Here is a 14,823-nt window from a genome sequence, read left to right on the forward strand (position 1 = left end):
TCCTCTCCTATGAAGACAGGCTAAGAGAGCTGGGAATGTTCAGCCTACAGAAGAGAAGGCTCCAGGGAGCTCTTATAGTGGCCTTCCAGTACCTAAAGAGGGACTACAGGAAAGCAGGAGAGGGACTCTTTGTCAGGGAGTGCAGTGATAGGACAAGGAGTAATGGTTTCAAAGTAAAAAAAGGTAGATTTACATTAGATATTAGGAAGAAATTCTTCACTCTGAGGGTGGTGAGGCACTGGGGCAGGTTGCAGAGAGAACTTCTGGATGCCCCATCCCTTGAGGAGTTCAGGTTGGACGGGGCTTTGAGCAACCTGGTCTAGCACAGGGTGTCCCTGCCTATGGCAGGGGGGTTAGAATTAGAGATCTTTAAGGTCCCTTCCAACCCAAAACATTCTATGATTCTATGATTGTCTAGATTCTATAAAACTCATATGTGAAATAATGACTGACGTTCCTATTACTTAAATCCATTTATATTCAGAGAGCAAATAAAGTCAATAGTGTTTTTTAAAAGGAACATATTCTTTTCCTCGTTTTTATCAAACTGAGGAACCATTTGCCATGTCTAGCAGTTAAACTGTGTTAAGAACATTAAGTACCAAAAATTAATAACTTGTTCTCTACAATATCTTGTTCATTTAAAATTCATACTATACATTAGGTCGTCATCATTTTGCAAGCCTAGTGACATGATAGCAACTTCAGGGAAGAGTACTTTACTTTTAAATGTAAATACGCACTTGCATTGTCTTACTGAATGCTTACAAAATACATGTCCGATAGGAAAATACCACCAAATAGGAAACTGCTTCCATGATTCCCTGAACTCTCCTCGCCCCTGCACCTCTGTCCCCCTCAGTCCACAAACTGTAAACAGATTTAATCTCTCATAATCAATTAGGAGCATGTACAGATTCGATTCATACACCAGCAGCTGTGCAATGTACTGTTTACAAATAAAGAAAACTTTAGGAGGTAGGATAATCAAGTGCATTTGATCAAGTTACAGATTGTGCTAAATATTTTGCAGGAAATGGGGGACCACTGACTACCAAAGTACACAGCAAGTTCTACATAAGGTCAATAATCAAAACCTGTATCAAATTTTCACCTCCGTTTTGAAAAAAACACCAAACCCAGAGTGGTCTGCTTAGAAATTTTTGTTTGTGAAAAACAAAAATCCCCAAATAAACACATATGTTTTTGTGTATACAGGATCAGTAGCTATTGCAATATTTAAAATTATTGGTAGTATTAGTAACATATGAAGTCTTGATCACTGAAACATTAAATATAAGAAAAGTATTCTGATCTAGCTCAAAAAATTATGATTTGTAGTATTCAGTCATCTTTGTAATACCTGGTAACCTTCTTCTGAGACAAGTGCCTTTGACAAGGTTTATCCATACACTGTACCTTTAATAATTTGTCCTGACTTGATAAGGCTCAGATTCCTGTTTTGATTGATGAGGGCTCTTGGATTATTCAGATTCTGTGATTATTTTGGCCTTCTGAAATCCTAACTAGGCAGTGCATAGACATAAATACCTAATTAGAAATTATCCACAGAATACTGGTGTTTCAGGAGATGCCACTACTACAGTCAAAATACTAACTGTAGCTGCTTGGGACATGGCAGTTGGTGGAGAGATTGCCATTTACACATGTGAATGTTGTTTCAACATACATATGTTTCAATATATAAGCCATTTTAAGTACACATATGTAACTCATTTAGAGGTTTCAAAATCTGTTTCAACAAGGCTAGCAATAGGAGGTGGACTGGCCGTATGAGTTGAAAACGGATACAGAATTATTTTATTCCTATCACAGGCTTTTCAGGAATTGCTAAAGCTAACAGAAAAGCTTTCCTGAAATTCTTTCATATTGTCAGAAGGCACTGCTGCTACACAATGATGACTGGGCTTTTGTAGCAAGAGTGGGAGGCTGACACTTTGACTAGCACAAACAGGAGTCTTAATTTCACACAGCTTGCCTTGAGATGCACAGACTGTTTTTAGTAAGCAAAAGACATGATAACCATGATTATTCATTTTTAAATCTACAAACTATTCTGCATAATTCAAACTGTTTCATCTGCTTCATTTTTATTTCTATATTTCTTCACAAACTGGAGAAAAAAAGGAAATTCTGCTTAAGTATTCTAATCAAGAAATTTGTGGAGTGTCTCATTAAATTCCTAGGTTAAGTAAAAACAAATATACAGGCATGAAAGAAAAATGCTTTTATTTATATGAAGTCATTATCGTACCTCAAGGAGCATATCATGCTAGCGTTCATCAGAGGAGATACCAGCAAGCATGTAAGGATTACGCATTTTATCAGAGCTGACCCTGAAGACCCCATGTTTCAGTCAAACACTTCTACCCCATGGAAATGAATGGTTTAATCTTTTATAATCATCAAAATACAGTGATAGGACATAGATATGAACAACATGCTTGCACTGAATTTAGTCTCAGTAGGTGAAATAGTTTTTGTATTTGCTCTCGGAAGTCCTATACAGGACTGTGCCCCTTGTCCACAGCAGGACTATCAAAAATAGGTCTCCTCAAACATAGAGACAATTTCCCATCTGCCACTTGATAACACTTAAATCATACTGAAGTAGTCATTTTCATGTTATGTTGAATTACAGCATGAAGAAAATTTAAATTTCAACAGCATTGTTTTAACAATCCTTTAGCACAGGATATACAAAATTAGAGATACAGCAAAAATGTAGTATTCCAAGAAACATTTGCTGCTATATCTTCACATAATTTCATAATCATAACTTGAGATAATACGAAAAAAAATCAGACCAGAACAAAATAGCTAAAGAAAAACATACAATTTAATAGTAGGATTTTAGGTTAATACATCCTAGGACACTAAAAAACCATGGGGTAAAATAAGAAGTATTTTTATGCATAAATAGAACAGCAGTTTAAGTATTTAAAACTCAGGGTAGAGAAAAAATGTTTTTTTTTTTCTGTTCCTCCCACCCTGCTCCAGTGAAGAGAGGCCATCAGTGGAGTTCCACAGAAAACTGTACCAGGACTCAAGCTGTTTCATCATCACTCCAGAACAGGAATGACTTATGTGGTAACAGAGCAAGAAAAAAAATCAATCCCCCTACAGAAGTGGACAGATGAAATTCCCTACTTCAAAACGTAGAGTTATGCACACAAAAGAAAAACACATCCTGAATTCATAAAGTAATGAGCTCTGAGCTAATCGTAACTACTCAGAAAGCAGATTCTGAGGTTGTTACAAATCTACTAAAATACTAACTTAATAAAGAACAAGCTGAACGCTTAGAATTACTACAATAGAAAAAGAGAATAAAATCAAAAATATCATGCTAGTACAAAGTCTTAAGTACGTAGGCTCTAAATTCCTCTTCTACACCCTTCATTCTAAACAGAAAATAAAAGGAACTGGAAAATGTACAAGAAGGTCAAAGCATGTGGTCAAAGTAGCTTCCATACTAGGTATGACTACGTAAATTTGAACTCTTTAATTAGGGAAACAACAAACACCTATGAAATGGGCAAGGCAGGATAGATATTGCTGTCTCTTTCAAAAACAAGAAAGTCATTAATGAGTCAGCAAAATTAAAACTGACAATTGCTTTTCATAAAAATATGTAATTAACCTGTAGAACTTACTGTTTCAACGCTAAAAGGCTACACAGATTCAAGGGGGGACTGGGTAAGTTTAAAGAAGGGAAATTCATTGTGGGTTACTTAGAGAAACCGACACTGACTCAGGAAGTTCCCGTGTCATGAGTTGCTAAAAGACAAAAAAATCTTCTGAGGAAGTATTACCATCTTTTTACCTTGTTTCTTATTCTCTTTTTTTCAGCAGTCTGCTTCTGGCAACTGTGAGGAATAGGATACTGAGCTAGGAAATTATTATTTTGCCTTAAGTATAACCTTCGGTTAGTAGATGTCAAGACAATGAGTTATGAAGCTCTTCAATATTATAAGAAGCAATCACAAGCCCTTCAGTGATCACAAAGAGCTGACAACACAGCCAAGAGAAAGCCACTTCTCCTATGTCTACCTGCTACAAGATTTGTGAAACACCTCCCTTTAGGTAATTCATAACAGGGTAACATCCAAAGAGCTAAATCTATTTCTACTCACATCATACCCATCAACAGAGTGGTTTGGCAGATAAGCTAACTTCTGCATATTTCCTTACAATCCTTTCAAGCCATTATGCCCTCATTATGCCAACACCTCCACCTTTCTGCAGTTCATTCAATTTACCAAATTCCATACCTTCCACACCCAAAGGGTGGATGATTTAACCCTGTTTTTCATTTGCTTAAACAAAGAAATAAAAAAATATATACCTATGGGTTATGAGTTCAGCAATTTCAGATTATTTTTATTTCTATTTTGGGGACTGGGAATGGAGGAGATGGTAAGGACATAAACAAGGAAGAGACCAAAGCTCTGATTTCTGAACAAAACCAGGTCTGTGGTAAGGAGAAATGCATCTGCAAATTTTCAGACACAACTACAGCTAGCAGAAGAGTGTATGGTTTAGGGGTAAACTGTAACTATTACACTCTCTAGTAGCAGAAATTTGACATAAAGGGATTTCTTTGTCCAGCTGATCAAGTTTCCACCTCAGGTCTGCCTGGGTTGAATTTCATTTGGTAGCTGTATGTTAATAGGTCTTTAAATTCTGAATTAAACTCATAACCAGAGCAGAGCAGTTCGGTATTGCATTCAAGCTTTATATTTAAGCTCAGGTTTTGAAATTATGTACAGTATTGATCACAGATGTTTAAATTGTAAACAGTTCCTATCCTAGGAGATTACTCTTACAGCTCGTGCATATGCAGAGAAAAAGGAACAGACGACCAGTGACATAAAAACTGAATGAACCCTACTCTCAGTCCTGAACTCACAATCCAGCTGACCAAAGCTGACCAAGGGACATGACAAATTGCTAGTTGCAATCTAAAAGGTTTCCAAAGTCTTTTAGTTTATCTACTGTAGTAAGATACTTGTAACAAATGTTTTCTGAGAATGACAGATGCCTTCAAAACCAAATAACCTAATCTTTGAAAGAACCAGCATACCACTTCCATTAGACTTTTTCTGTTCCTATTCCTAGCTGGCAGGATGCAGCACTGACAACCACCACCAACTTTTATAGCAAAGTGAAAGAATAGGCATTAGTTTAGTTGCATTGATCACCCCAACCCCACATTAATTGGAATTGTTATTCATTAATGGGATTATTACTATTGTTATTAATTATTATTCGTGCTACATTCCTTGTACTTGCAGATTAGCTTCCACACCCATGAACTCCCTATTCTCACTCTCTGTAAGGCTGTCAGTAGCTGCATAAGGAAGGCAAGAAAAAAGAAATTGGAAAACATGATACCACTCCATTCCGTGAAAGGAACACAACAATTGCTTCAAAGGGGTAATTCTCTAAGAAAAAGTAAGTAAATAATGAACCTGCATTCTTTCTACTAAAATACATGTAGATACAAAATAAATAACCAAGAAAACATCTGCTTAATTGGCTCAAGGCCAGAAATTCTGCCCATAATTGAATACACAATTCTCTGTGCTCACATCTCTGTATGTATTTTTCCCTAAAGTGTCAAGAGCTACATGCAACAGGTTCACACTATGAGAGTTTTTTTATTAGTTTATTTTTAACATCTGAGCTACAAGGTGATGTATTGGAAAAATGGCACCAAATAGTTCTATACCACAGGAAAAAAATATTTTACTGTAGTGGATAAACTAAAACTCAAAGCAATCAGTTCTCTGGCATTTCTCCTGGAATAAAAAAAATAAAATTTATAAACATTTCCAAAGTAAATGAAGAGTGTGAGGTGACAATGCAGATCTGCAATATAGGAGAAATTACACAAAAAGATTCTTATTGGAATGATGGAAGGACCCAAACTTAAGTGAAAACCAGCCAAGGTCAAAAGTTGCAGAAAGACAACTTTCATGATTTTGGGCAGAAGCTGTAAGTAAAAGGTAAATAAAACTGGGCATGCCACTACACACTGATGCAATACTCTAGAATACTCTCTTGGCTCCAACAGAAAAGTTGGATTAAGAAGTATGGCTATATCTTATTCTCTTTCTACAGCCATATGTTTCCTTCATAATTTTTCAGAATCAATGAAATAGCTTCCTTATTTATCATGTTTACAAAGTAGCATCAGATAACTGAGAAACTCTAGTAGTTACATCTGTAAATCCCTATTCTGTGCACAACTATTTCAAAATAAGCTCAGCCAAGACAGAGAAGATGCTCTGAGAACCAGTAAAATGATCTCTCACATTTTCAGAGAACTCAAGCACAGTTCATCTATTGTTTCTTGACAGGGAATCCAGAAGAGGGGAGAGAAGGAGGAGAATTAACATATGTTGTTGTTTAAGGGTCTGACATGATCCTTCCCACATGTCCATGCAAAGACACGCACTCACTTTCATGCAGTCAGTATATATGATGCACCAATATCTATGGAGGACAACAAGAAATGACTTCATGTGAAACTGGTAGACATCAATAGAGTACAGAGGAATTTCAGCTCCTCCTGATTTGGTTATGCAGGTGTACTGCAGAAGGTATCTTCGATCAGCTATCAGGTTAACTGTGAATATATTTCTCACATAGGAATACTTAGGTAGAAGATACTCCCACATAAAAATTCTAAAGCTGTGCACCTAAGTTTGTTTTTTGTTTTGTTTTATGGTCATGCACTTTTTGAAATTATCTAAGCTTGTCTCCTATATCGTTAGTACTCTGTCTTCATAATGGCAAAAAAAAAAAAGAAAGAAAAAAAGAAAAATCAATGTGCTATTACCCTGTCAACCTACCCTTGCAAGAATTCTTTGAACATCAATGCCTAAGTAGGAAAAATGTATACATTAGCATCACTAAGCACACTACTTTTTTTTAACCTTAATATAAAATAGGGATTAGATGCAAAAAATGATTTAGTGTAACAAGTAAGGGCTCACAGCAGAAGTGGAAAGACAAATCAGTAGGAAAGTGTCCTAAATCAATACACTGCCAAATTTTACTATGCATGAGGTATAGAGTTAACACGAAGAAAAGGTTTCTAAAAATATGAACAGTGTGATCCACTATGAACCAAATTTGACGACACTGCCCTCAGATGCATGCATATAGAAATGCAATTTAAACTGCCCTTCCTACTTAAGCAGTCCAAAACATGTAATCCTGAAAGCATAAGTATATCATGGTTATTTACACATATCAGGGATGCTGGAATCATACAGCTCTTATTACATGTATAAATGGAACCCGCAACAGGGAGCAACTGTTTAGTCATCATTTCCCAATGTCTCAATTACACAAACAGGAATTGTTAAAAAGGCTCTGTGGAGTTCAATTTATATTTAGAAAAGTATATGCTTAGCTCTTGGGATAGAAATAATTTTACAGCTGTTAAGAGAAGTTTCATTTGAACAATTGGTCAATACAAGGTTTAAGTAAACACTGTTGCTTACAGCTTCAGTAAGTTATGGGCAAATGACATTTACTTTGTAGGCTACATGAACTATATAACTGGTATAAATTGGTCTTTGAGAGCCAACAACTGCAATATCTCATCAGTGTAGTTAGAACTGGGAACTGGAATTCCAATTACTGAACAGATTCTATTACCAATTCGAGTCACTTGGGTAAAAAAACCCTTCTCTCTCCCTCCTGTTGTAGCTAATTCTCTCAAATTATTTTAGAAACAAATTATCAAGAGGAATGAGTCAACTAACAGTTAAGTGTAGATGAAATAAACAAAACAATCACTGCATCTGCTAATATCACAGATAAAGCTAAAAATCTCTAAAGTGATTTTTTTTTAATCAGCTGCTTGGACACCTCACTTTAAAGGGTTAATTTTAGCAGGCCACCTTCTGAAAATAACAGCAAAAACGTTACAAAAATGACTGCAAAGTTATCATATTTGGTCTTGAATATATAGCTGGAAAAAAGGTTTAATAAAGCTCCCATGTAAGTAACTTTTATTTTATTTTTCAAGGTACTTGAACTTTACAAGGAAAATCTAGTACTTCCAAAGAAACCCTGTTAAAGAAGACACGTTTTCACTGCATATAAACTATCAGTTGCATTGTCTGAGGCTACTGAATACATTCAACTTGACACTTCTTTGACATATGAATAAAACATTAGATGCCTGGAAATAAACAAAATATGCTACTACAGAAATGGCTTCATATAAGATTATTGTGATGTCAACAAATACACCGTTCTCAGATTCTGGTTTTTATTTTCCAGATATTCTATTTGTATTAGTTTTCTGCAATACATATTTACCAAAATATCTTGTACATGAAGCATTTCCACGGCAAGAACATGGATATACTCTTATAATGCTTAGGAAAGACTCAATACAACTTCAATACTAAATATAGGTTTCACACTGAGAAATGGGAGAGAGGGGAGTACAACTGTATTTATAGACACTACTTACCCGTGTGAAGGTACCCTCAAAACTGTGAATATCCAGCTGTGGCTTCTGAGCGTAAACATAAGCATTGATTGAAAAGAGATCCTGTAAAACAGATTAACGTATTTACTAGTATTTAAATTTAATCAACTATTTTGAAGAACCTTTTAATGGTAAAGATTTCAATTTATGACCCTTACCACCCCAAGTTAAATTCAATAAACATGTGGTTTTCAAGTACATCTTAATATAAAGAAAAGAGATCCAAAATGGTATTCTAAGTGTGCTGATATTTTACAAACAAAACTGTTTTATGAGTTAGAAATTAGATATAATTTATTTTTGCTTAAGAGTCTGTCTTAAAAATGTTTTCTGTAGATTTGTTGCTTTACAAATAAAGTGATTTTTCTCTATTTTAAATTAAACCAGAAACAAAATACTTTTCTAGAGCAAAAAGCCAACTGAATACAAAGTCAAGCAATGACATTGATTTAAAGTCTCCTTAATGCTGATCATTCAGCATACACATCTGCAGACAATCCATGAAAAACTCCAGACACTTTAAGAAAGTGTTGATGGTTTGATGGAGCAAGTAAGAGATTTCAGCATAAGTATAATTCTCATGTATGGTCACACAATACAACTCTGGAGAAGAGAAGATGCTCTATACCGATGCCTAGCCAGCCTAAGAATCTCAACCTGTGGTGAAACACAAGGGTGTCTATCTTCTCACTGTATGTAGTTCCTATTATTTGGGTTACCTACATCCTTTATTACTGAATGAATCTTGCAAAAGGCTAATCAGACTTAAGATTCATTCTTTGAGGAGAAGATGCTATGTGTATAATACCCTGTTCATGTTAGCTAGAATGTGCTGTCTTCAAAAGCAGAATTAATTTTACAGCCTCTTTTATGGATGTGTAGCCACACCTTGGCTCAAATATAGCCATTTTTAAAATCATGCAATTTTCTGTTCATAATTTCAATATAACAACCCTCCCTAACTTTGAATAAAACAATTTGAACAATACAAAAATAAAGGTGCGATTGTCCACCTATGTGTAAACGTGCCTTAAAATCTACACATTTTTATCCTTTTATTACTCTGATAAAATGACAATAGATTTCTGAATACAGATTTTCACTTTTCAAGGTATGAATGAATCTGTTTTTTAATCTTGATATTTACATTTATCAAGCATGTCTGACTTAAGTTCAAAAATGTGTATAAACCATTAGTTTGTATTTCAGTTTATATTATCTAGACAAGAAATTTCTTACTTCGTACCTTGCAAAAACAAACTTTAACATACATTATAAAAAAGAATTAAATCTGAACATTAACTCTCACAAATTATATTTATCTTTAAAATATTAGTCACTTATTGTAGTCTTTCACATTAAGTTTCATTCATTGCATCCTTGTTCTTCCAATCTACTTTCATCAGCTTCAAAAGAAATAATTCATATGAAACTAATACACATGGTGTCCTATATCTTCATCATTCACTTCTTTCCAATCTGTTATCACCTACAACTCAGCTAATCTGGGCTATTATGTGCTTTATTATGCAAAGAAAAATAAAGTCTCTCAGTAGTGGATAGTACTGCAGAAAACTAATACCACACACATACTCCCTATACACAATAAAAACTGCTAGTGAAATGCGTCAACCAAGAACTTCTCTCCTTTCAAAGAATGACTTAGTGGGAAATAACATTAGAATAAAAAGAAGCAGAAATCACCACCCTTTTAAGTACATTGGCATTTGTACAGTAATATTTTTTCCTCCTTTCCAATCCTCGTATAGGTACTTGCTTCTATTGCGATGTCCTCCCTTGTTACATTTTAAATGTAAAAATTTCTACCACATACCTTTCACATCTTGTATTTTTATGTTTTAGTTCTTTTGTATTTCTGATTTAGCACCTAGACTTTTCATGTTTTCCTTTTTTCTTTTTGAATTTCAACTCAACCCCACATATGTTTCTGAAGAACTGAAATCTGCAATTATTCTAGAATGCCACAAACTAGAACCAGCTGAGTACTCCAAGAGGGCATGCTTTTTTGTTAAAGAAATGAAAAAAAAAAATAAAAATTCTACTCTAGGGAGAAAACTGAGGTGGTAGTTCATTGCTTTTTCATTGATGAGGAGTAGAAAGAAGTTATAGAAGAATATTACATATGCTCAGAAATTTTCTTAAGTATTTTTTCATTACTGGGGGAAAGGGAAAAGGACATTTTCTCTGTAGACCCATGTCCTGTACACCGAATGGATGTCATTCTCACACCAGTAAAATAAAGAAGCTGAAGTCTCTTAAGACCAAAGAATGATACAATTTATAGAAGATTGACATTTACATATGAATTACATTCTACAATAAAGGTAGGAGTACAAAGATGTTCCTTCATACAATGTTGTTTTCCCAGTAGTGCATTTCTCATCTCGAAGTCTTGAAAGAAATCACAATGGTAGTTTAAAAAGGAGGCATCAAGATTTGTATGCAATGCTACATGTAAATAAAACTTCAGCTCATTGATCAAGCAAAATTTGCCTGGTTAGGCTGTGTCATTGCTTCTCCCTATGTAGCAGCAGGTAGAGGGAAATTCCCTCTAAAAGAGATTTTATTTATTTTAAAAAAGAGAACTACTTTTTATTAATGATTTAACTAACTAGGATCTTGGTCTACATAAAATTCAGCTTTATCAAAGAATTATTTTCATATTACGAACACTGAACCACTGGTTCACTGAAGCCAATTAGTACTACCAATACATTCAATGGAAATAGGATTGTACATCCAAAATTGGGATGCTTTTAGGAAACAGTGAGGGCAAATGACCTCAGATTTTTTTACTTAAGGAAAAAAGATCACTTGAACCAGGGGTTCGTAACAATTCTAGATTAAAGAAACAACATGAAAGACCTAAAGTCTCAAGCAATAAAAAGTTATTTTTATACAACAGTAGATGAGATTAAAAATAAAAAGACATGATGACATAATGTATTTCATTGTCTGTAACTCAAAAATAGTAATTCAAAAAAAAAGCATTTTATCCTTTTTGCTGAAAGGCAGGAAATGACTTGATAGTACTATAACGAAAATGTTCTATTCTGCATTTCACAACAGTTATTTACAAATCATCCTAAAGTTATCAATAACAGAAAAATCTCCTGTATTAGGTCAAGGGCAACATTTGTTCACCTTACTTAAAGATCATTAAAATACATTCTTAATCATAACATGTAGTTCATTACAAATAAAATTGCCTTTGGTTCAATAAAACTAATTAAATGTAAATGCTATTGTTTACTGCTGTATGGATCTTCTGATATAAATCAGCAAGTCAACATTTATTGAAAATTACAGTGACCTCATTGCTGTTAATAAATTTACTTGATCACATAAGCTAGAGAAGAATGCCTCAGAATGTGCAGATTGCTAGAAAAACTGCCCCACCTATAACTATGAAATTGCAAGAAACCTAATCTAGGTGTCACAGTATTTGCAACTCAGCCATCATTAGATGACTTGTTGAAATTTTAATTCTCTGATCACATTAAGTGCTTTAGAAAGACAACAAAATCTGTACTGATCTCCTTGGTGGTGTCATCTGTTCTTTAAGAAAAGCTCTGATGGTCTGGAGGTTTATTTATTCTGGGTGTCACAGTGGGTAAGGTTACAATGCTGCTCTGATGGTGTGACTGACAGCTCATGCCAGCACAAGATACTCACCACCTTTATGTCCAGTAACTAAAGAAATCAAAATGTATGGCAAATATGGAGCATATATTTATCAAATATATTACCAAATTGTTTGGTCTACTCTATGCTCAACTTGCAGATGTTCTCTTAAATTATTAAAAATATATTTTAATATGCAAAAATAAACGTTAAGCCTCAGCTTTGAAAATATCCTACAAGCACATGGAAAAGACACTGTAATAGCAGTTAATATGGGAAGAGTCCCTGGAAAAAAAGGAAAACTACTACTGTAATGAACAACTGCTACTTTAGAACAGAAGGTCAGTTGGAACTATGTGATCCACCATAGCAGAGGGGATAGGGGAGAGAGAAAAAAAGAACAGAACACCAGCCCCAGAGACCCTGGGGGCAAAATACCTCACCCCAGAGACAGCATTTCACATCCCTCTGCACTTCTAAGAAGGTTCTATTTGCGATTGGAATCTGGTCGGTGAATTAGCAGTTATAAATTTCACCAGAGAAACCTGTCTCATTGTTGAACCCAACCACACAAATATGGTCACTTACTCTAGTTCAAAGGCAGTACTGAATTCAAACATTTCACTTATTTGAAATGGACAAGACTAAAAGAACTTTGGATTCTTCTTCTAATTCTTTGTAGGCACGCAATGTACTGTGCTCTATCCATTTTCTTTACTGTGTCTTTCAACTAATTCTGAATTTACTAAAAAACAGCATACGCCTGTGACGTGAAACTCTGCATCAATCCTTAGGCAGAAAAAACTTGCGCTTAGTTTGAGATCATCTGGAAAGAGTTGAAGGAAGGGCCCTCAAGTGTCACATTGCCACAGCTATTTCACCAGCGGCCCAGCAGGTGGCAAGCAAGAATTATTGCGCAGGAGAACCATTCCAGTGTGGGGGGGTGTTTGTTTTGATTGTATAAACATTTTGAAATGTATAAATTATCATGTGTACAATAAAATTTTGGTAGCATACTGACTATGAAAGTGGCAATGCTGTTTGACAGAATTATACAGAACTGATAGAAACAGGTATTTATTGTATATAAGTGAACTGGCATTTGAGAAGGTTCATTTTTCAAAATTACTTAAACCAAAGCACTTCTCATTAATGACCTGACTAAAAAAAAGCAAACAAAACACACACACACACACAAAAAAAAAACACAACAAAAAAACACACTTACATAGGTGTTCCTTAACTGAAATGTCTTACTTTAATCATGTCATTATTTTTTAGGCAAATAGGACAATGCACTGCCCACCTCGTACAGCACAATGTAAATGAATGGAGGACCACTTCTCTAGCAGTTTCTTTTAGCAGAAGAAGGATCATTGCCTGATTCTTCCAACTCTTTGTACAGAAAAAGATAACCAAAGCTGATCCAAGACTGGAGAATAAAGCTCAGTCCTTTGCTAGACTGCTCCAAAACCCAACAAGTTTCACCAACAGTACTTCTAAGGCTATCCAAAAGCACATGCCCCTGCTCCATACTGCACAGATTAGCAAGATAATCACTGTAAAACAGTGATTTTTCAAGTCAGGAACACAAGGAAGCATACAAGGGTTTTATAAACCAAAAGACATTTTCAAGTTTCCTGGAAAAAGCAACTTTCCTTTTTTTTTTTTTTTTTTTTTTTTAAGTTGTAAGAGGTGTTTTCGGCTACAGAGGTGACTGTAGAGGTCTAGGGTGAAAAGAAGACTACTTGAAATAGATTGTTCAAATTATCCTTATTTTTAACCAAGCTGCTTCAAATTTTTCCATCATGTGCACATAAAAGCTTAGGTATTGTTTGCTGAGAAAACCTCCATTACATATTTTAAGCATTCCTTTTTGAAAGTCACTTGGGTGTAAGATTTTAAAGGGTGTAAAAAACACCTACCTCTACAAAAACAATTACACATCTTTAAAGCATATGTATATCCTATTGCTACTATTAACTTTTCCCAAAACTGTATTTTTACTGTAACTATACACATAACATGAACATTTCTGCTCACTGCATTTTAATTTGACTTTAAAAAATGAATGTGTAAAGTGTATATATATAGTGATCTTTCCACTTTTATGACTGCACTAGGAACTACAAAAAATAATATTTTTTATATTAGTTTGAATTTCACTTTCTTAGACCTTTGTTCTAACCTTGTGAAGTTGCTCACCCACACAGTTTCCTCAAGATGACAGACAGCTCAAGCAGTAAAGGCAGAAGTGTCTTTGCAGGAATTAAAGAAATACTAACATGCTTCCCGCATGAATGGAAGCATCCTTCTGGGATATGTGTTGGGCTCTACCTTCTGTGAAAGATACAGGATCCCCTAAAAAATATTTACATTTGTAGGCATTTGGCTACCATTTCCCCAAAACAATCCAGAGACGGATGGAACTTCAGAGTGAAGCACTGCAAGCGATCCAAGACCAGCTAAGAAGCAGCCACTTAAAATAATTTCATTGAAGATAAAATCCCAAACATTCCCTATTAACTAGAGTTCAGAAGTATAAGGCTAACGTAAAATCGATCTTCTCTGAAAATAATGGTTTGGGACACAATGTTATAGTGATGAGAGTGAGGGAACCACCAAGTGTCAATGGTTTG

The 14,823-nt window shown here is 34.9% G+C and overlaps 1 protein-coding gene across 7 annotated transcripts in view; it reads right to left on the reverse strand.

Annotated features, from left to right (window-relative positions):
- Nucleotides 1-14,823, reverse strand: part of ATP9B (ATPase phospholipid transporting 9B (putative)) — a 179,128-nt gene that overhangs the window by 79,065 nt on the left and 85,240 nt on the right. For all 7 annotated transcript variants that reach the window (XM_080581008.1, XM_080581010.1, XM_080581009.1 and 4 more), the window contains one exon: nt 8,522-8,602. In XM_080581008.1, the coding sequence (XP_080437134.1) occupies nt 8,522-8,602 (81 nt within the window). The remainder of the gene's footprint in view (nt 1-8,521; nt 8,603-14,823) is intronic.

This window comes from Anser brachyrhynchus (assembly GCF_964034855.1).
Source record: "Anser brachyrhynchus genome assembly, chromosome: 2".
NCBI classification, from domain to species: domain Eukaryota; kingdom Metazoa; phylum Chordata; class Aves; order Anseriformes; family Anatidae; genus Anser; species Anser brachyrhynchus.